General features: G+C 37.6%; 2 protein-coding genes across 5 annotated transcripts; one reads left to right on the top strand and one right to left on the bottom strand.

Moving 5' to 3' along the window:
* The first annotated feature begins 608 nt into the window (after nucleotides 1-608).
* LOC135645226 (uncharacterized) lies at nucleotides 609-11180 on the top strand. 2 transcript variants are annotated; one of them, XM_065163403.1, is made up of 14 exons: nucleotides 609-3805; nucleotides 4041-5076; nucleotides 5306-5534; nucleotides 6235-6421; nucleotides 6504-6569; nucleotides 6664-6731; nucleotides 7961-7994; nucleotides 8197-8266; nucleotides 8437-8494; nucleotides 9257-9385; nucleotides 9682-9773; nucleotides 10184-10268; nucleotides 10472-10544; nucleotides 10667-11180. In XM_065163403.1, exons 4-14 carry the CDS (start codon nucleotides 6415-6417, stop codon nucleotides 10738-10740), a joined length of 756 nt encoding a protein of 251 aa, XP_065019475.1. In that variant the 5' UTR covers nucleotides 609-3805; nucleotides 4041-5076; nucleotides 5306-5534; nucleotides 6235-6414; the 3' UTR covers nucleotides 10741-11180. The 2 variants fall into 2 exon arrangements, with proteins under 2 accessions (XP_065019475.1, XP_065019474.1); XM_065163402.1 differs by lacking the exons at nucleotides 609-3805; nucleotides 4041-5076; nucleotides 5306-5534 and having other exon boundaries at nucleotides 6230-6421.
* Nucleotides 11181-11407: 227 nt separating this feature from the next.
* LOC135581931 (uncharacterized) lies at nucleotides 11408-22291 on the bottom strand. Of its 3 annotated transcripts, XM_009413964.3 has the most exons (16): nucleotides 22160-22291; nucleotides 20985-22085; nucleotides 20170-20299; nucleotides 19864-20065; nucleotides 19511-19597; nucleotides 19367-19426; nucleotides 19153-19239; nucleotides 17475-17546; nucleotides 17319-17374; nucleotides 16698-16783; nucleotides 15617-15707; nucleotides 15372-15529; nucleotides 15205-15296; nucleotides 13825-13905; nucleotides 13121-13194; nucleotides 11408-11881 (listed from the first exon to the last, which is right to left on the bottom strand). In XM_009413964.3, exons 2-16 carry the CDS (start codon nucleotides 21541-21543, stop codon nucleotides 11806-11808), a joined length of 1911 nt encoding a protein of 636 aa, XP_009412239.1. In that variant the 5' UTR covers nucleotides 21544-22085; nucleotides 22160-22291; the 3' UTR covers nucleotides 11408-11805. The 3 variants fall into 3 exon arrangements, with proteins under 3 accessions (XP_009412239.1, XP_065020666.1, XP_009412244.1); XM_065164594.1 differs by having other exon boundaries at nucleotides 20985-22266; XM_009413969.3 differs by lacking the exon at nucleotides 22160-22291 and having other exon boundaries at nucleotides 20170-20222; nucleotides 20985-21120.
* Between the last annotated feature and the right edge of the window lie 474 nt (nucleotides 22292-22765).

The raw sequence follows: 22765 nt of genomic DNA, 5'->3' as shown, positions 1-22765 counted from the left end.
GCGAGCCGACCTCATCCTACGCCCTCCGACGTGGCTCTCTCTGACAAGCCCGCACGCGGGGCCCAGACAAACTTAGGGAGAGGTATGGAAACTTACTTCGCTACCCTCAAAGTACTCTTATAAATTTGTATTACATGTGGGCTTTAAAGTGGATTGACCATTTCATGGTTTAGGATTTATTTAGGAAAAGTGATGTCATAACGACGTGACATTTGCTGTCGGTAGTATTCAATTTTGATTTTTTCTTCTTACATATTATATTTCTGTTGTGAATCCTTTGACATGTTTTCATCGGTGTGATGCAATTGGGCGTGTAAGATGACGTTGAGATGCGTGCTTGAAATCGATCTCGACCTCTTTATTTTGTGTTAGTAATCTTATATGCCTCGCCGGCTTATCGCGTACTTGCACGTGTTACGCTCGATAATATTCCAGGGGTGATGTCAACGCGGATGCGCCAGTGTCAGATTCCAGAATCGTCCAGGTCATCCATGAAACTGGTAGTGAGTGATTCAGACCGTGATCGTGCGATGTTTCGGAGTCCGGTCGTAGCACGAGCCCCACGTGGAGTACTTATAAGCCCTAAACCGACGTCAACGGTCGTGTCCCTCACCGACTTGGGATTCCTCGAGAAGACGAAGCACCGGAAAGCTGGAAAGAGGAGGGCCGCCTCAGGGCCAAGGGCTCCTCCAGTCTTAAATCTCGATCCCTCCCCGTCTCCCTTCTCGTGTGCCCGTCTTTCTCCCCGTCTTCCTTTCGGAATTCGCTTTCGGCGCCGTCGGCTCAGCCTCCGATCGCCTCTCCAGAATCTCGAGCACGGGGACTCGATCGGCTTCGAGGTGGCGATCGTGGTGCCCATGAGGAGGCAGAATGAGAGGGATGAGGGCGCCGATTGCATCGAATTCCGTGAACGGGAGTCGATGAGGGCGAGGTTGACTGTCGAGAGAGAGGGTGCGTGGGGAATTCCGATGAAGTCGTAGAGTTTGGGTTTTGGAGTTGCCACTTGCCACTTGTGGTTTTCCCCTTTGATTCTAAATCTTTGTCAACTTTAGGTATTTTTACATGAAATTGTTCTGGAAAATCGACGTTCCTCTGCAGCTAGGGCCAGCAATTCTTAGGTACTTATTCATTTTCTTAAGTTAGGGCCAGCATTCCTTAGTGCCCTTCTGGCGATTAAAGGAAGAAAGAAAAAGAATCTTTCTTTATGTTGTCATTGATAAAGATGAAAAAGAATCTTTCTTTATGTTTTGATGGGAGTTTAAGTCCATCCAAATCTTCTTTTATTGATGCGGGAAATGTGAACTGCATTGGAAAAGGGAAGGACTTTTTCTTTTTCGTTTTTCTTTTATCCTCATCTCTTTTGTCGTCTCACACTTTTGTTCCTCAAGTCCACTTAATATTACCAAATGATGCTTCATTTTCCGTTAGAGTGGCTAGGATGTTACAGTTTCTTGCAGTTTGGTGTGTTTGGAGGCAGGGAATCCTCCGTGGTGGGAGGAGAGAGAGGGAGGCAGAGTCGAGTTAAATTTGCGCTTTAATTATCCATCGCCCTGGTACTTGTCTCATGATGTGGTGCCACATTGATGCCCGAGTGTGACGTTGCTTCTTGTGCTTCTGTACAACTACTGCTGGTCGTTTTCTCAAGGGATTGAGTCCCCTTACCGTATCTTTATTAGTGAATATAAATTAGGCCTTAAAAAGAGGAAGAGTGATTGAGGGCTTGTGAGGGTGGTATCGGGAAACGGCATGTCTTATTGTAAATGTAAGACATATAGGTTGACCATCCCTAGACCTCACACTAGCAGGAGCCTTATGTACTGCACTGCCCCTTTTGGGAGATTATAGCCCTTGTAACCATTTTCACTTGTGTCAAGTCACTGTTCTGGCGCATTTCCTGTTAAAGTTGATTGCTTAGAATTCATGATGGTTGGTTTCTTTTCTTTTCCATTACTTGGTTCTTTTGAATGTTTTTGTCAATATTCTATTATTTTTTATGAATTTATTCAAAAAGACCCATATTTCCTCCATGTTCTTTTTCATTAACCCATTTGTCTGTTTTTACATCTTGATAGAATTGTTTCATATTATGTTCTCTGTTAGAATATCACTCTGGAATAACGGAAAGAAAAGGAATATTACTTTATGCTGCAATAAGAATTGCTAATAGCTTTAGCATTTGTGCAAAATTCTTAGGTTCTTGCTGTTTTTTTTGGTCTTTTAAATCTGTTTTTCAGATCCTTTGACTTATGAGCCAAACTAATATTCGGCCACCTTCACGATGGGTTAATTATCCCTTCCATTACTTAAAAAGAAAATCTGTCAGTTTCACCATTGATGCATGAAATCTGTAACTTTCAGATCCTTTGACTTGTGAGCCAAACTAATATTCTTTGTCTCTCTTTCTTTCCTTCTTTATTTCTTTCTTTTTATTCTTGTCGTCGTCATCGTCATCCTTCTCGTCACCTTAACTTTTTGATAATAGTGTGTTTAAGCTAACTGATGGACATTTCATTTTAGCCTTCTCGTCACCTTAACTTTTTGATAATAGTGTGTTTAAGCTAAATGATGGACATTTCATTTTAATGGAAGGTTGTTACAAATGTACAATGGCTTGCTTTTTAAGTTGGGAACTTCATCTGAGGATAGAGGGTTAATTATAAACTTGCAGCTTGCTGATTTATCTCCTGAACATTTGTCTCCTATTGTTATATTGGTGACAGATTTACACCCTTCGTTTACCTGTAAAACCAGGGAAGATAACTATCATCGAGAAAAAATGTCATCATCGTATGAAAAATCTTTGAAGAAGGAGATCTTGTTTTTCGGTGGAAAAGTAATGTTTTCCAGTAGGAACTATGACAAATTAAAAAAACTGAATATTGGTCATAGTCAAATTAATGGTAACACCTACAAAGATACAACTTCCTCCAGGTATTCATACTTACTCGACGTTCATTGTTCAAGAATTACAATTTATCATGACAATGATGATGACAACTCGGGGAATAGTAATTCTTACCTGGGGAGGAGTTCTTTCTTACCCGGGGATAGACGAAAGTATTGAAATGATAGCATTGGAGAATAAACTAATAATTGGCAAATTTGCATAATTTGAATATAAGTGATCTAAACATGAAGGATTGAACTTTGATGCAGATTTCCTGGAGTTGGCTCTGTAGTTTGGAATGATCTTGATGTTTGCATGTGCATTTCCTCTTCTTATCTTCTGCTTTGATAGGATGCTAAAATAGATATAGACACTGAATAAGCATTCATTAACAGGAGCCAGCTTGGGTGAGAACAAATTGCATGTGATGTAGCTTAGGCAACGGACACGTTCTCTAAGCAATTTTTCAGGAGCATCTCCACTATAGAAAGAACGCAACAATACTGCACATAGCGGAAACCACTGCAGGTTTTGTAGAATATGTGGTGGCCTCTTTCTTTTTTTCTTTTCTTTTTTTTTGTCAGCTTACCCATCTGTAGTTTTTAGGAGGACTACGAGAAGATCTTTCCCTTATTCATTTTTATTATATTTTCATATGTTGTTTTCTTTTTTCTTTGCTGTGTTGTGTCCTTTGTTGTCTTAGTGTTTCTGGTAAACATAATCATTGATACCAGTAAAAAGATGTTTCTTCCCATTATTGCTAGATTTTCCAATTCAAGCTGAACAAGAATGCTTGTCATGCAGGACTAATAGTATACATTGAGATTCCTTCTCTGTACTAATCCGATTAGAAAGGGATGTGCAAGCTCTGAGGAGGGTTAGATAGTCAGGAAACAAGACATGCACAGGAAAGAATGGGTCTCTGCTAAAATCTTAATGTTTTCCAATATCTATCTTTGATGCCATTCCTGTTGCATTTTGGAACATAAAGTGAAGTTGCTCACTTTTATTTGAAGACTATTTGGCAGTTGATTCTGCTGGCTGCCATCATCACCACCACCATATTAATTTCAATATATCAAATGATGATTTTTTATTTGCACTTTTTAATCACAGTGATACTGTTCTAATTTATAAATATGCTGGTGTTCAGGTTGCTGCTCAGGATTTTTTTATTTTTTTGTGAGCTCGAGATTTATCTCAAAGCAGTCTGATTCACTGGAATTGACTTTGAGAAGGATGGAAGCTGGAACTTGTTGCCTGATGGTCAAGCGCTACACTTGACAGTTTGGAGGTGCTTCTAAGAACTTTGAGACTTGGTTTTTAAGTAGCAGTTTTGAATTGGCCACTGGCAGAACGCTAATGCATAATACTTTGTAGAAATTGTTTGAGCTTTCCAACTACACTGGATTGTTTCAAACTTTTAACTTGTCTACTCATCCATTCCAAAAGCCTGGCTCAAAATAAATGACAAGGAGATCAGTATTGGAGGCTTGGAACCTTGGCACTAATGTTCAATAGTTACTTTTCCTTGGCAATGCCCTGTGTTGCATACTATCAAAAGGATTTATACTTGCAATAATTCCAAGGTTGATGCAGTAGCTTTAAGCCTTACCAACCAGTTTCCCTATAGTGCTTGGAAATGAACCAGATGAGTGGTCTGCTCAAAAGCATCAATCTACACTTGTACGGAACAAACTGGTGCATGTTTCCTTCCTTTCATTTATGAATTATTTCTATGGATTAGACAATAGGAAGAAGGAGCATATCCATGGATTTCTTTGTACCATATTAATCAGAGTGCTAATCTGGGTTATAGGCAGGGCACTTATACAGGAGATTGGAAGTTCCTCTAGTAACATGATTGTTCAAGGATGGAACTCGTCCTCAGTACAAACTTTGTCCAGGTGTTTCCTCTGTTGCTTAAAATAAATCTGGGAGCAGCTTTGCATGAAAATTACCACTTAATTGTTCTGAGAAGAAGATGTTTTTGGTTTTCTAATTATTTGACTTAGAGCTTTGACCAATTTCTCATCGACTAATTGTCTCATTTCCATACTTATTGCAGCTCCTAGTTTCAAGATTTTGTGAACTTTTCAGTTCTTTGTGTGAAAATGCATACAGATTATGATTAGCAATGTGTTTGAGGGGGCAAAAATTATCAAAAAGTTTCTCCTTTATTTGTAAAGGTAAGTGATGAATGATAAGATCTTTACCTAGCCAGCATCTTCAAATATCAAAAGGTTGCTCAAGGTTTTGAAAGCAAATTTAAATATGCTTATAGTTTCTTGTATGATACTCATCAAGATTTACTACTGTCAACTTAAGTACCCAATCATAAGTTTGGTGGGCTTGTTCCTCCATAAATACTTTTCAATCTTTGTTGCAAAGCTTATTTCATGTATTGATATCTTGTAGGTTGAAACTAAGTGTGAACTTTCTTGGAGAAGGGCATGTTCTCAGCAAAGTGTGAATGAGTTGTATGGGATCTGGCAACTCACCTCAGGCATGCATTATTTTTCCCCGAAAGCTACCTGTCTCCTGTTCTTTGGAAAGAATTATTTTGCAGAAGAAAGAACATCAAGTCTTCCAACACCTGCAACTCTGTTGAAAACTCCCAGGTTGCTCTCACATTGACTGAATTCAGGTATATCAGTAAATCCCTTCAACTTCAGGAAAGGCAGCAGCAACAACTCATAATGTTTTAATTATTTGAGATCACCTACATAAATATTTTATGTTCTTTTTTATTTTGGTTTTATTTCCAATCTTTTTAGATATGTGTACATCTTTTAATCTAACTCACAGTACCCCTCAGTTTTTGGGTTGCTACTCACACACACAACCACTAAAATTCCTTGAGTTTGTATAAACATTCCTCAGATTGTCTTATGTTTGGTTAATGTATTAGACTTGCATGATGTGGATTAAATATTTGTACTTATGTCATAAATTTGTTCTTTTAATTTTTTTTTATTTTTCTGAGGTATATATATATATATATATATATATATATATATATATATATATATTATAATAATAATAAATTTTGATATGATATGTGTATCCCATCAATATTATGATTGTCCACATCCATTCAATAAATTCAAATTAACTATTTCCAGTCATGATTAATATTAGTTTATTCAAATCAAACAAATATAAAATATATTTATCATTTCTAATTTTATGCTGAGTTTCTAAAGAGTACTAATATAAATTAAGAATTCAAATGATAGATAATGAAGATTAGAACATCTAATCATGATTAAGATCTGCTGAAGAAGGATATTATGGAGCACAATAGAAGGATGTATAAACTTAAAAGACTCCGAATCCGACAATAGGGTCACGAAAACGGGTTAACGGGTCCGACGACGCCCTTTATTAGACCCCGCGACGGCGGCCGCATGCTCTCTCGCTTCTTCTGTTCCCAAATCGCCCCCTTCGCATCTTCTTCGCCGGACGAATCGATCGGACGAAGCGGGGACGAGTAGAAATCCTCCTTCGAATCAGCTTAGGCGACGATGGCCGGTACTCTCTTTGTTGTGATACGTCTCGAATTCGCTTTGCTCCTTTCCATCAGCGCCTCGTTTAGCGCCGCCATCTGCTACAGATTACGCTCAGGAGCAGGAGATGGAGATCGAGGCGCTACAAGCCATTCTCATGGACGATATCGAAGGTCTCCGACAGCCTCATCGTAAACTTGGTCGTACTTTTGATTCTATTCTTTGCTGCCTCTAATTGCTCCTTTTTTTCCGTGGTTAAATCTGCAGAGATCGATTCCAGTGAGAGTGGGCTAAGCACTCAAAATCGGTGCTTTCTTATTTCACTAACTCCGCAGGTGACATAACCCCGTTCCTGCAAATTTCCACGTCTGTAAATAGTTTGTGGACTGGAATTATGTCTTTTTGATGTTCCTGAGATGATAATTTTTTTGACCTCAATCCACGTACGTGCCCATCTGTGTTTTGGTAACACCTCACATCTCATTATAGGATTACCTTGATAAAACAGCATCTAGTCAATTCTAGTGGAAGCAGCAGATAATTGAACAAGCGTGAAGGAGAAGATATAAATGAGGGAGATGTGTGAAGGAAGAGGCCCACGATATATACATAGTTGAAAATTGATTGTCAAACAAGAATCTCAATTTCATCTTATCTGGACAGTCAAGGTCATATTGCAGCCTCATGCCCCTCCTCGAGGCTTTAAAAGAGACAGGAGCCTGTGTGGATATGGTAAATAGGACACACTTTGGTTTATCATAGTCTCACTTTTGTTAAATTTGTGGTTCCCTTGTAGTCCATTATCTTAGACCAGCTCAAGTTGGAACTTCAATAAGCTTTTTCTGAGACATGAAAACTTCTGTTCCTTAAAGTTCACTAAGTAAACAAACAGAGAACTTAAGCGAAAATTAAAAGAAATAGTAATAGTAACAGAAAACAAATGATTAATTCATTACCGAATTGATGTTTCTCTTTTCAGCATTACAGCTAAGAATTGATTTTTGACAGTTTATTTTAAAGTTCAAAACTAAGATACAATGGGTTAGGGGTCAAAACTTTAAGCAGATCATAATTAAAAGGAATATCCAACATACACAATATGGACATTGGAAAATGATGTTCTTGAGTTTAGCAACATGTGAGGTATACTCTCAATAACTGGAAGCATCATTCTCCGTAGTTTAGAATTTTTTTATTCAATATCATAAACTCATACTGGCTACAATAATGTTCATTTCTTCTTCAACCAACAATTTGGTGTATTTCTTGTTCACTTGGTCAAATTGCCTTACCTTATGCCTGGTAGAAAGTTGCACTAGTGAAACAGAACAAAGAACGTTTACCTTATTTATACAAGATATTGTTAGAAGAAGACAGGCTCCCTTTGCTGTCTGACAAGCAAAACAAACATTTAAAGTCTTTTGTGGATTGATCTTTTATTCTGTTATAGGATTGTGAAAGGTTGGCCAATTTTTGATCAAATATTTGCTGGGTCTCCTTAAATTTTTAATATGCAAGTTTTATTTCTTATTCTTTTACTAAGTCAGTATCTTTTTTTTATTAGGATAATGATGTGGATGAGTCAATTTCAACTCCAGGTTTGTCAATTCATCTTTATTTATCTCCAAATTTTTTAACACCAATAAAACGTAAAAAATGTATTTTTCACAAACTTAGCTCAGTACCTCATTACCAGCATCTTAGAAGAAAATGACAGCTTTTTGAAACAGCAGCAGTTTGTCAAGATACTTGAAATTAATATTTGAATGGTGCCTGCTGAAGTATAAAATTATTTTGCAGTTAAGATGGGTCTGATATTTTCTCACACTGAAAAGTATCCTGACGAACCCCCACTTCTGAATGTTAAAAGGTTAGCAGGCGAGTGTTCATGTGGCAGTTTAAAGAAGTAACATCTTTTATGTTCTCAACTTAGTGTGTATATATGAGCTTGTTTCTTTTCGATGTCACTCCCTTAGATAGCTACAGAGTATCAACTTTCTCAGCTTCAAGTAGTTATGTAAAAACCATTGTGACTTGCAGTTTAAGAGGCATTAGGCCAGAAGATCTGACAAGTTTGAAAGAAAAGCTTCTCCAGGAGGTACATTTTTTGGAATGATTTCAGTGCATATTTTCTTATCTAATTATGCATAATTTTTTGTTCATTTTCTTTGCTGGATAAGTTTTCCATATCTTATCTTGCATTGTGCCTGTGTACTGCAATAAAGGATTTAAGTGCAATTGATGATTATCCATGCCCTTGTGAAATGAGTGCAAGCATTCGTAGTGAGAGGTTGATATCCTTCTCAATGCACAACTCCAGTTGTGCAATCTCCAGATATTACTAGAATAAGCTAGCTTTTGAATTATCCATCCAGGGTGTCATCCTTCAATGAATGTCATGAATTAGCCTCTGTACATGTCACATTGATCACAAATTATAATACATTCAGAATAGCAACTAAGATGAATCTTTCATTTCAAACACCAATCAAGATGTTTTAATAAAGTATCCCCAACAGAGTCGTACTTGACAATTTTCTTTGTTAACAATATTTTCGCTGACAATAGCTGCTGTCCAAGGCCAACAAATATTTGGAACCTTGTGTCTCGTTGTAGATGGCAGCTATGGATTTATCATTGGAACTCTATAGATGGTATTATCTATCTAGATTATGCTTTTGGTCACATGCGTCAGTCAGTGAGGTGCAACTATCGATTCTTGTGAGTCAATAATTTAGATATCATTTAATGCTCTCAACTATCTATTCTTGGTGTAACTTGCAGCCTCAGTTGCTTTCTTACATACTGGAATTTATTGTTTTTGTCCTTTAAGTAAACCGTTGCTCAATATTTTCCTTAGGCATCTGAGAATCTTGGCATGGCAATGATTTACACGCTAGTCACATCAGCTAAAGAGTGGTTAAGTGAAGCGTATGGAAATGATGTTGGAATTGAAGATTCTGAAGAAAATGATGCAGTTAAAGATGAGGTACAGTGATTATTTTGCATAGGATTTTCACTTCATTTATCTTGTGTAATATTTAATAATTTGAAGGGCCTAATCTTGGCCGAACCTATTGACACCATGGAGTTAGAGGAGTAGATAACAGTTCATCCAATTTGTCTTTAGTTACTGGCTATTCTATTTCATGCTCGTAACTTAATTTTCTGTAGCACATTATAATGCTTTATCATACTGCTAAATGTTCTCAAGTTGAGAAAATAATACATGGGTATATATTTTCATATCGACTTTTCAATTGACCTTGTATCTAAAACTTTCAGATTATTGTTCCACACGGAGAACCGGTTACCGTAGAATCCTTTGTTTCTTGGAGAGAAAGATTTGAAGCTGAACTAGCACTAGAGCGAGCCAAGTAAGCACTATTATCTTCAATGCAAAGTAAGGTGCTTTCTGAATGTTATTCTCATTTTCAAGTATTACGGAAAACAAATTTCGATGATATTCATGGTGGCTACAAAACCATGGCACACGTTTGTGTAATTTAACAAATACACTTGGAGCTCTCTGTGGAGGATTTTTGTAGTGGTAACAAAACCATGGCATGTGTTTGCATACTTCCTTAAATATACTTAAAGCTCTCTGTGATGTACATAACCAAAGAATGCTGGTGATTGGTTCATCTATTTTTCTTTAGGTCACCGAGTCAAATTCATGTATCCAATATGTTGTGTATAATTGATAACTATATTGGTAGAGATATTTGTTTCGCCATTTAGTTGAAACCTGTTGAGGCAAAGCTCTGAAGGTCATGTAATTGTGCAGGTTAATGCCAGACTCTGCTTTAACATCAACAAAGGAGAAGAAGCTTACTGGAAGACAGTGGTTTGAGAGTGGAAGACATGCAGTGGTATCTCATTTCATTGTTTGCGTTTTGTAAATACTGATGTTGATGTATACCCTGTAAAAATATTTGTCATCTTTTGTAAATACTCACTACGAAATGGCTGTATCATTTCTAACCTCATCTCTCATCATAAGCAACTATTAGGTTTATTAGTTTCCTTTCTATTTAATGTGCGAGATAAGTAAAGCTCGAACTTCTTTTCCCAGAAAGGTGCAACTACAGTTGCTGAAGGGTCTGAAGAGGAAGAGGAAGACATTGAGTTTGATGACGACTTTGAAGGTTTTCCTCCTCCTTGTTCCTGGGACTATCGGTTTCTTATAACTGGATACTTTGGTTGAAATAAAATTCTGTCAAATCAGTATAACTGAGCTCTCGATACTGCTTTTATTTTGATATTGCAGATGATGAGGAAGACATGCTTGAGCATTATTTGGCGGAGAGGTCTGAGAAATCATCCGAGGGATCCAGGAAGTGAACAAAGAATACATAGTCCTCCCACTTCATATCAAGTCTGAGATCTTTTTATTGTCCTCCAACTTTGAGTTTGTTCTTTTTCTGCGTCTTCTTTTTCTTTTACCAATTTCACAGCTAAGAAATTGATATATCTTGCGAGATTTTGACCGATTCTCCCCAAGTCTGAAGTGATGGCATCTCCCCAAGTCTGAAGTGATGGCACCTCTCTCTTGTATGTCTTTGGTCGATATTAAGCTAATCCATCATAGTAGTTATAGCAGCAGCACCACCGATTGCATGCTGATTGAAAATTAAATCTGAACTCTTTGATCGTGTTGTTGTTGTCGGTCTTCAAATGTTTACATGTATTATTACATTAGTAGAAGTGTCGGTCATCGAATGGCTTTTAGGTTATCTTTGACATTGGCCTCTATGATATAAAAGACGTGATGAATCATGGAACCCTTTTGTATTAGCTTTAAATCAAAGCAATTGTAGGCGCGAAAAGAAATCAGAGTTGCATACTCTTTTATCTTTCAAGAAATCGAAAGACAATAGAAGAATTGACATATCTGTATGATCATAATATTCAGAGTATATATGTTGCACTAAAGATTTGTCATGACAAATAATCTATTTCCAAGCAGTGCAAGGATATATGTAATTCACAAAAAGGAAAAAAAAATATATGTTATCACTCTTTGGCTTTTACTCGAAAAAATATGGCATCACTTCAATTAAGAGAAGAATTATTGTGAATGAACACTGAAGAATTAAGGACATGACATTTTAGATCTTAAGAGCATTGTAAGGTAGTCGAGAACAAAACATTTCATTACAGTGAGCAAGCACATTGGCTTTGGACATTTGACCAACTGCAATGGCGCGATGGCATGGCTCGACAAACCTCTCATGGAGTTCCCATTAATGTCTATTTCACAACACGAGCTTGCTAAGCCGCTACTTGCAATGTCTGATCTAAGGTAGAACAGGAAATATGCGTCCATGAGATGTGCACTGCCACAGGAATTGTCCTGTGCAGGATGAATGTTTTACATGTTGTACATGAGGCTACATCGATCTTGATTCACACACATCCTTGATCGATCATTGCATGAGCAAGATTAAGGAACGCGCAGATGTTTCCGCCATGCACCAAGGCCCTACAACAAAACCGGAGGAAAACATTTTTATTCTGACATGAGAGTATTCCGATGGACCATCGAGCAAGCATGAATCAGCAACAACTTGAACTTATTATGTAAAATCCAAGAAACAAATGTGCTCGTACATATTAAGGTCAAGATCTAAGACAGTGGACACGACAACAAAAGTAGCTCAAAAGGATGGATGCACAGATCATCCTCTCACAGATCATCCTTGACAATTGGATTCGGGTTGGTTCGGGTGAAATTCATGGGTACCGAACCGGCAGGCTGCCATTTCTAACACCGTTACCTGTGACATCGTCATGAGCATTCTCTCCGCTTCTTGTGTCCCCATCTTTCATTACCCCAAAGTTAGCTATCAGGCAAAACCAAAAGTGAGCCACTCTACTCCCTAATCTCTTCCCCGTTCCTGTCTGCTATCTTTATCACCCTTATGCATCTGCTACCAAATACCAAATTCCTCCCCAAGTTCTCCCACCTCTTCAAATTCCTTCACAAATAGATACCTCACTGTTTCAAGAGTTAGTTTTTCATCCATGGCTATGCTATTGGTTATGCTACCTGCTTATATTTCTCTCACAATCTCAGTCTTGAATTTTTATACCAGACATCTTTCTCGAATCACTTGTTGGTTATCTTTGGCAATGTAATGAACCTCAAGAAAGGGAAGACTGGCTAAAATACAATTGTGAAAAATTTGCATTCGTGATAATTTAGTAGTACAAATTGAGGTGAACAATAAGAGGCACAAGTTTGATGAGGTTAGTTACTTTAAACTAGATATCTGCACGTGAAATGTACGTGAGGCGTCAAATGGACGACTCTGATATTAACTTAGGCTGAGGAACTACACAAGGGCCCACATGGTCTGGTGCATTATGATGCCATTTCCGCTACCCAAAGAGGTAGAGGAAGACTTGCAAGGACTAAATTTGAAATAATATAAAGGGGTTTGATGGCCCTCAATAGGATAATGATGTTGTGATCAACAAAATCAGTGAGGGGAGAAGAGTCCATGCATCCCACCCCAAAAAATTGGGAACCAGTTTCTACCGAAAACAGTTTCAATTTCGTGAATCTGAAAAACTAAATTCAATGGGATTAGTTAATGGAAATACTCAGTCGTGTGCATGGTCACCCATGATACCTCAAAAGATAATTAGTCAGGTACTGTAATGACTTTAGGAAGTAGGAAAAAACACAACATAAAAGACTGGCTCTAGAGAAACTTACTCTGGATTATCTTTCAGATAACCATATTCGCTTGCGGTTTTCAGTGACCTCTCATATGTCTGCTTCATCATATCCTATTACCAAGAACAAACAAGGAAAGAGTGACGAGGAGGGACATGATGAAAAAGACAAATAATGTCCATGCACCGTGTCAAAACCTAATAGTCAGAATATAAAAATCTACAAAGCTTCCTGGTCTAGGCTTTAGTAATTGATCAAAAGCTCGAAGGGCCATAAGACAGCAGGTTTAAAAAAGAACAAAACCTAAAGGATATGCAGTTTGCATCTTTGGATGGATTGATTGAACCAACAGAAGAAAGAAGGATCTCGAGTAACATCTGTCTATCATCTCTGGAGAAAAAATTTATGTATCATAAACAGGAACCTAAACACATAAATATTAAACCTTTACTTCTTCAGCTTAACCGATTAGAGATTCCCAGGCCTATAAGAAAAGCTTGATGAAAGATTGAATATCTGGTACTATATGGAGATAAAATGGTCCGCTGATAGTGTCGCCAACATATGAGTCGGATAAAATCATTTGTTTCTCACAAACTTAAAAGTGCAATCTGTTGGCCCATAGATAACAATGAAAGCTAACTTGTACTACATAGAAGCCAAGCTTATTACATTCCACCAAATTCTGATACATGCTTACAGTGGAAGGGCTAACGACATAATTCCATGAGGAGTGAAGATACCTGTAACTTGGCCTCAAAGTCCTCAGCTGACCATTGCATTAAGTTGCACTCATTGCTAAGTTCAAGTTCCCCAACTGCCACCTGCTATCAATAAAACATAAAAGGAGGGCACAAAACCAAGGACATCAGCAGCTAGGGTAATGCTTAAACTGGACTTAAACAGACAAGCCAATAGATACATGCACCGAAACATATACACATTCATTTTGTGTACACATAAATATGCAGATACATGTTGCAAGTGTGCATTGATAACCAATGAGTATCATATACGCTTATGCAGTTAGAAATTATTTGAGATATTAAACACGTGATAAACTGAGAAACAAGGCCTATCTTGATAAAGCTTTTCTTTCTATATACAATTTGCAATACTTTAAAGTTAGGCATACCCAGTTCGCGAGGCTTCTAGCGAGGGTCAATGTATGCAGTGTTACCTCTATATAAAATTAACTAAGACTACTAGGTAAACATAAAGGATACCTTTAGCAGTAAACAAACCTGCACTAAGTACATGGCACATGGTAAATTACACAATAGCATGATTTAGAGATGGAGGATATAGGATATAGAAATAAATTAGTTGCAAGAAGTGCCATAATAATTTAAAGGATAGAGCCTACCACTATGGAGAATTTGTTCACTTTCACCCAAAGTAGAGAGCGAGGATACGACAAAAGGAAATCATGTCATAAAGAAAATTCATATAATCCATTAATAACATATTTAACAAATTTTAGATTGAATGGCATCGCTTGTTCCTTTCCAGATACTGGCATGTTAAGCAAGTTGGTCAGCCAGTTGTTCACCTAGCAAGGTGATTCAGTGGTCGTTGTCCACTGCAGATGACTTCTGCTCTCGATGACCCTAAGTAATCCAAGTGAAAATTAGTTTTAAGTGATTATCTGACCACTTCAATGAATGTGCCTTTTAAGATGACTTTGTATGAATCAAATCATTTGAATTTGGTCACTTTGGGAAGGTGTTGTCTATTGTATGCTTTCAGACAATAATACCCTAATGGCATAATTGTATAAAAAACGTATGCTCCACGATACACATATAGACATATACAAACATAAGGCTTATAAGTAATGACAAAAATGGGAAGAAACTTTGATGAGGTTGGGGGGAGATATACAGGAAAACATAAACCCAACAGAGTGGGACACATATGGTAATCATAGGGACAAACCAAATCAATGTAAGGGCTCCCCCCAATCACGTGTGAATTATAAGCTCAACAACATAAGATGACAGAATCTCCTTATAGCATTTGAAGGAGATCTAAGAGCACAAACATACATAAGAATAAATATTCTTTGCATAACCAAAATTCAACAAGTGTACCCAAATCAAACATGTAAAAGAGTCCATTACCCCTCCAGCACTAGCAGCCTTTGCCGGAGCAACCAACACTTTAGATTTTCTTAAAATGTCAATTGCTTGAGAAGTACAGGGCATATTTGAACCTGCTCATTGAAAGGGATAATCCATGACATCAGATAACAAGTGAAATCTTCTATATTTTAACACAAGTTACACACCTTCTATAAGTAAACGGCAGCCAGAATTAACTAAAGCAATGGCATCAGGTTGATCTATTTCATTCTGAGAAGCACAAGGGAAGGCAATATCACATTGTTCACTCCAAGGTTTCGCATCTTCGAAGTACTTAGCCCTTGGATTTGATTTCACATAGTCTCTGTCAAGTAACATATACATAAATATACTTGCTACATATTGCAATAAAACAACAATGAGATAAACTGTCGGATTAACCAGATAGCACCTCAGACTTCTTTGTTGAACCTTAATGTCCCGAAGAAGTGAAATTTTCACGTAATCAAATCCATCTTCGTCGAGTAAATAGCCCTTGGAATCTGTTTGGCACAATGTTTCATAAAATAGACACATAAGGTATGAAGATGACCACACAGGTGCCTACATTTTTCAGAGAAAATATATACAAAGTTGGTAAAACAATGTTCATATATATTCCAACTTTTTCTCAGAAACACTATATACGCATCATAAATTAAGTCACAATCAACTTTTCTAATTCAGCAGAAACCAAATTGTGACAGATGACAAGAAAACAAACTTTTACATCTGCTAATCCATTATATGCTAATTCTGCCTAGTCCTTTCAATAGCCTAATGAGATCCAAAATTTCTGCAAGTCATAAGGTAGACATCTGGGATATGAGGCTTTTGTAGTCTGTTTAAGTCGTTAGAACAGAGCTAAAACATATGCAAGGCCTCTGCCCGCACCAAAAAACTTTAAGTTGCAGTAATACTAACTTAACCATGAATGTTAAATCCTACAACATTACACTAACGTTTAGCATAACATGCTCCCCCCGACAGCCATATTCGAGCAGTAATATCTTCATCTTCAAGATAAAAGATAATGAGGCATAGAGAAAAACATATTGAACACATAACAACAGGTAATCATAAAGTCCATAATACTAATTGCAAAAGTAAATATCCTTTGTCTGTGTCTGTTCAGGAGTAAATATGTCATGGGTTCTAACTCGAAAGCAAAATGAGCAACAGAGAAGATTGATTGTAGTAGTATAATACTATGCAAGCATTAGTTAGAAAGGCTCACAACCGTTTCTCAACACAAGAAATAAACAACAAACATGAACAACAAATATGAAAATGCAATGCTTGAAACAGAAGTGGCAGATCCAGTGGCTATAATGTAAATAATCAACCAATTTAAAAACCTTTTTGAACCCAAAATGTAGGTGAAAAAGCACTCATAAAATTAACAAAAGGGGGTTTATCCATTTAAGAGGGAGCACGTTCAGAGACCCAGAAGCTATACTCTCCAGTATATAAAAAATAATTTAAAAGGATACCTGAAATAGTAATAGGGATAGCACCACATGAAAGAAGCTTCTCCAAGACATGCATTGCTAGCTTCCCAGCACCACTGACAATGCATCTGTGGATGAAAAGATTTAATTTTCACTCATGATTCAAATTTTGAGTCTAAAATTAACAATAAATAGTAGAATTTGATAAGTTATGGATGGAGGGAAAAGAATGATATGTTAACGGAGAGATGATTACAAGGTTTTCCAATTTTAGCAGCATTGTCCATGCTGGCCAGCCTCCTAAAGAGAAAAAGAAAAGAGTCTTTCTGATTTGACCACAAGCTACACAAGGGACTATGAGGGTTGCATGTCTCTCATTGGCTACCCCATATTTCCTTTTTTTGACAAAAACTAATTTTACTGCTGTATTCTTTTGTTTTCTTTTCCTGAGTGGTATCAGCTATACCAGCCACCATGCTGCCTGTAATGGCCGGTAATGGTATCAAGTGCTTGAACGCAAACAGAGACTGAGGATAAAGTTATGAAAAAGGCCAGATAAAGCTTAATTGATTATGCTGCTGCTCTTAGTTTATAATTCCACATAACTATGACATATACAATTGTTACTCTTAGTTCTGTATGAGGTTTGAGGAGTTCAAGAACCTTAGTCCTTTGAGTTCTTTATTCATCTCCGCAAGAATAAGCCGTGCAAAGAAAACCTGGATTAACAGAAGTCCAACATGAGAATTCAAGTAACACCTTGAAATTTATTGATGGAGCACAAAAATATATGAAGAAGAAGAAGAAATTAGAAGGTACCAGTCCATAGCCAGTAGCTTCAGTACGAAGACTATAACCGGACCAGAATATCTTTGGTCCTGTAAAACTTCCCTGCATAAGCATTAACATGAAATCCAGATGCAATGCAACTAAAAGTGCTCTACCAGAATAAAAAAAAAACGAGACTACTTAAGTCCAAGTATGTGATGGTTGCAATTAAGGTTCATTGTACCACGACGTATCGCTCAGTACAAGCGGTATATACTGGTCTGATAGGGACTAGTACAGGTGGTACATCGGTACGCTCCTATGTACCATGTATCGATATGCTCGGTATGACTCGATACAGCTCGATACATACCATACCGATAATTGATCGATACATAGGTACAAACCGGTAAGGCGAACCATGATTGCAATTGTAACAACAATATCTTAGAAAAAGAAAAGGTAATTTATACAATAAATATAGTTGGCTTATCTAAGCCATAATTTTTTTATACATAATCTTGTTTATTCCTCCCAATAACGCTAGAATATAAGCCATAATTTGGCTTATCTAATTCCAAGTGACCACTTAGTCACAGTGTTGCCTAGTTGAAACAATTGCCTGAGTCCCCTTAGGATTGGTCCAAGTCTTGATGACCTTTTTAAGTCCAAGGTAGGTTCATGAAAGGGACACCAATGTAGAGGAAACTAAGACACCACGACTTATAGTAATCACAAAGAGAGAGAGAGAGAGAGAGAGAGACACACACACACACACAGTATACTAGAAAGCAGCACCAAAAGGCAATCTTTGATAATGATATTGTGATACACAAAAATTATTTTTATCTTGAATGGTCTATCTATATGAAAATCCAATAGGTCATGTTCATATAGACGTATACCAAAACTACATAGGAAAAAGCCCATTTCCCTTAGTTTAAATTAACAGGCTGACTAACTAAATCTTCAAACAACATTTGATATCTAATGCTGTCAAATTAAGGGTAAAACATTAAGGGCGAGGGACTTAAATTTGTACATTTCTCATCCGTAAATGACAGTCAGGTTCATGCAAAAAAAAAGTCAGGGTGATGCCTGCCCTTTTCTGATTGATTTCCTTTGTACATTTTTCAGATGGTCTATGTTACACCTTTAAATTAAATAACTTCAGGATAAACTAATGCATGCACCCGATTAATCAGTTTATGCTTTTCCTTCTTAAATTCATTCTTATTAAATAAAACAGTTCTAATTTTCTAGTTCAACAAAATGTGATTAAATTGCTCCATAAAGCAAAATTACCACAATGTGTCTAGAAATTCTTTAAAATCAATTAATGCATATGATATTTGGACTCCCTTGTACAGATACTGGTGAAAACAAACAATCAAATATGAAGCAACTATCATGGGAATTTCCGTAGGTAAGCCAAAATCTAATGAGCACTTACAAATATCCACTTATCTCTTGGAGTCGGTAGAACTTCAGGATATCCACTTATCTCTTGCTAGGTTATTCAAATAAATGAGCACTTACAAGCCTAAAAAGGAGTAGACTAAACCAATTTCACCTCATAAGCATTATGCATGACCATTTATGCAATTCAACAGAGTCATCAGAAGACAGTTATGTTGGTGCAGTAAATACATTTTGAGTTTTACAGAGAGGATTATCTACATAAAAAGTTTTCAAAGCTTTATCACTTATTCCAGAAGGGAATAAATACCTGGAAATGACCAGTAAGACGTTTATATTGCCCAAAGAGGTAACCCATTTCCCTTGGACCAACACCCAGATCTTCTGCAGGAAGATCCTATATGATCATTGTAAAACAAACATGAATTTGCATGTATAGAACAATATGACTGATATGGCACTTGAATTTAGTTTACTGCACATGGAACATGCAGAAAATAAAAACCATGATCACAATTGTATACCTGATCAGGACCCAAATATTTATGTAGCTCATCCATAAAGCTTTGACAAAATCGCATGATCTGCAAGTTTGTCATATACTTGTCAAATTGACCTAAAATGTAGACAAGATAACTTTGCAAAGCAGACCTCAAAGTAAGAGTTACCTCAGCCTCACTTTTCCCCTTTGGATCAAAGTCACTTCCTCCTCCAGCACCTCCAAGCTTATATGGTGATAAAGCATTCTTTAAGGCCTGAAGAAACAGAAAATGTCAATAGTTGGCAACGCCAGGTAATACACAGCAAGCAATCAACCAAAATTCTCAATTAGTCAAACATGGTTCCAACTGCCAACAAAAAGGTAAATACAAACATCAAAAGTTATATAGCTCTACAAGGACCCCAAGAGAACACCAAGAGGAGGAAACAGTTAAACAGCAAGATCCTAAACTGCTGGCTATATTGATTCTAAGAGCAGCACCATCCAATAGGACAGAACCAAATAACACAAATACTTTACCTGTTCAAAACCTAGAAATTTTGCAATACTTAAGGTCATCAATGGATGAAAACGAAGACCGCCCCTACATGGACCCAGTGCCTGGCTAAACTGCACTCGAAAGCCTCGGTTAACATGGGTCTCTCCCCTGTCATCGACCCAAGGCACCCGAAAGATAATTGCTCGCTCGGGTTCCAATAAGCGTTCCAGGATATGGATATACCTGACAAAAAAAATCAATATGTCTAATAACTTTATCATTCAGAATACCCAATCATCCAAGGTTGTCTCGATACATAATCATGAAATTTTGAAGAAGACACTTACTGAGTGTTTTTCACCAACACAGGTTCCAAAGAATGAACAACCTCTTGTACACACTGTATAAACTCGACTTCGTGAGGATCCCTTCTCAAAACCGACTCAAGAATCGAACTAGCAGATTTCGACATTAATGCTATTTTTCCAGGTCACGTTTGCAAACAACAAACTCACATTTAGTATGGCAAAGGATAAAGAACCCAGACAATCAAATTAAAGAGAAAACTCTTAAACCTAACTTTGATGAATTCATCAGAAAATGACATAAGCTCTAGAGTTAATTATAAGAAGGTTATCATTTTAGCTACTGAATAATGAAATATATGTTCTCACTACAACAACAAAACCGTAAAGTCTCGAGTATTTGGGGTAGCTACATGGATGTTTTGCTACCATTGAGAATATTTTCCCACTACAAAGAAAAAAAATATCAGAATAAACTGAAATGTCCTTACTATTAGAAGTTTGTGAGTTACGGTAGAAGCACTTTTATCATCGTTGGCTAACACAGAGTTCTAGCATCTGACATCCATGAAATCCAGTTTTGCATCATCTACGAAGATTTGCTGACATGAATATTCAACTTAATACTGTTTGTCGAAATGTGATGCACAAGAGTTGTAAGTAGCTCAAAGTGCAGTTAGTACAATAATCTTTTATGTAGCAAGATGATAATGATGGTAAGAAAGGTTTTATGACATGTTAGAAACTTAGAAAAGTATGGTTTATTTTCCTATCAATATAAGAAATTGGAATAAATCCATAATCTTAAGAATCAAAGATGACCAAAAAAGTGAAAATGTGGAAAAAGACATTCTAACCTTTAACATAAACAGGTCTTTCGATAACAGGTACACCCTTGTCCTTGGATGCCATCTGTAGGCGAAGAGCTTCCTTGTGTAGCAAGCTGTTGTTATGTTCTTCCAATGCACTCATCTGCATATTTCTACTACCCTCATTTCCATATGGGTTCCTCCTATGCTTCCTACCATACTCTCTACAAATCGAGCAGAAAACCCTTGGTGTGCCCTCATGCACATCTACATAAGCCCACTTGTAGGTATCTGCCCATTCCTCCCTCCACTTCTTTACTACCTTCTTCTTTCGCTTTCCTTGCGGTGCCTTCACTAGCTGTGGCTGACCTTCACCGGGAGCCTGAGAGGACAAAAGAAGCTGCTTGTGGTCTTCTTGCTCCTCCGGAGCAACAGGTTCATGTGTGGTCACCCCAACAAGGGTGGTGCTGGAAAAGGAAGGGTCATCGTCCCCAGGCCCAATCTCCAAGTCGATTTCTTCTCCGATCCCTCTCATGACCATATGATGACTCGGGGCCCTGGCCTGTGCCTGGTGAAGGAGGGTAATCTCATCGATCGTAGAATTCATGTTACTCCCCTTCCTAGTTCCTGAATTCGCTCTAAGAAATTGACCCCATAACAAGCTATGTGCATCCACCAAGAAGCCCTTTTTTCTATAATGTCTGACTGATAATGCCTCAGACTGAATGCCCTTGCAGCATGACCAACGACACCACTTTCATTCAGCTTTCGTCTAAAAACCTGAACAAAACCCCAGTTCCGTTGCTACCAAGTAGATGATGAACGCCCTAAAAATGATTACCAACTAACCGTCGGGCTGGTTGCCTCAAGACGTAAAGTCTACACAAGGCTCAAGAGAATCCATTATTCTTGAGAGGAACCTTATTGGAAAGAACAGAGAAGCAAAGATCCCGTTGTGTCAGAGACGAACTCTGGCCTTTGGAAGCACCTCCCCTTACTAAAATTATCCGCATAAAACAGAAAAAATATTCAGTCTTTGCACGACCGATAGCTCATCAACCAAATAAGAAACCCTTGTTCAGGAAACGCTTGCGAAGGCGAAGGAAAAAGAAGCGAGCAGCGTCAATCTCCAGCGGAGCTAAAGAAACCCTAAAGGATCGAGAAGACGGTAGGAAGATGAGGATCGGGGAGCAAATCGTTCGAGCATTCACAGAGATGCGCACCTCGGTTTGCGGATGAAGGGGGCGGCGTTGCAGCGCCAACAGCGGAAACAAAAAACCTTCGCTCTCTTCCTCCCTGTCTCTCCCCTCCGATGAGCAAAAGCCTCTCTCTCTCTCTCTCTCTACCACACGCACAATCCCTCGCCTCCGTGGTGGGTAAGAGATTGGGTGTCTGCGAGCTCGTACCTGAACACTCGGCAGCATAGAAGCTACTGCGTTCATCGACCGTGTTTTGATTGGGGACCCACAAAACGATCGGTTGGATTCAACGCCCGAACCGATGCGTTGGGTGAGTGGACGGAAGAATCCGCTTGAGGGCGTCGAATTGGGCCGCCAAAGCCAGCGAGGATTCATTGACTTTGAGATGTTGACCACTAATTATAAATTATCTCTTATAATTAATTTTTTTTATATTTTGATCTTTATATTTTTTTTTAAATATATTAAATTTTTTATAAAATATTTTAATTTTATTTCTTCTTATATCGTTGAATATACTGATAAAAACACCGCATGGTGTTTAGTGATAAACTTAAGTGAGACAAAGTCAGTAAGTGCTCGATGATAAATTTTACATTATTTTCATTACTAAAATCGATAGTGTGAGAA

This window comes from Musa acuminata, chromosome BXJ3-8, assembly GCF_036884655.1.
Source record: "Musa acuminata AAA Group cultivar baxijiao chromosome BXJ3-8, Cavendish_Baxijiao_AAA, whole genome shotgun sequence".
Classification (NCBI taxonomy): Eukaryota; Viridiplantae; Streptophyta; class Magnoliopsida; order Zingiberales; family Musaceae; genus Musa; species Musa acuminata.
The sequence above is the reverse complement of the archived record's forward strand: the minus strand, read 5'-3'. Positions and strand labels throughout refer to the sequence as shown.

What these genes read in the sequence shown, in the direction of transcription:
- LOC135581931 (XM_009413964.3), bottom strand. Translation starts at nt 21,543, where the DNA reads ATGAATTCTACGATCGATGAGATTACCCTCCTTCACCAGGCACAGGCC. An exon ending in TATCCCTATTACTATTTCAG is followed by an intron (nt 15,708 to 16,697) that starts GTATCCTTTTAA and finishes TGTGCCAAACAG; the next exon opens with ATTCCAAGGGCTATTTACTC. An exon ending in GTTCAACAAAGAAGTCTGAG is followed by an intron (nt 15,530 to 15,616) that starts GTGCTATCTGGT and finishes GTTACTTGACAG; the next exon opens with AGACTATGTGAAATCAAATC.
- LOC135645226 (XM_065163403.1), top strand. An exon ending in AAGAAAAGCTTCTCCAGGAG is followed by an intron (nt 8,495 to 9,256) that starts GTACATTTTTTG and finishes TATTTTCCTTAG; the next exon opens with GCATCTGAGAATCTTGGCAT. An exon ending in ATGATGCAGTTAAAGATGAG is followed by an intron (nt 9,386 to 9,681) that starts GTACAGTGATTA and finishes TAAAACTTTCAG; the next exon opens with ATTATTGTTCCACACGGAGA.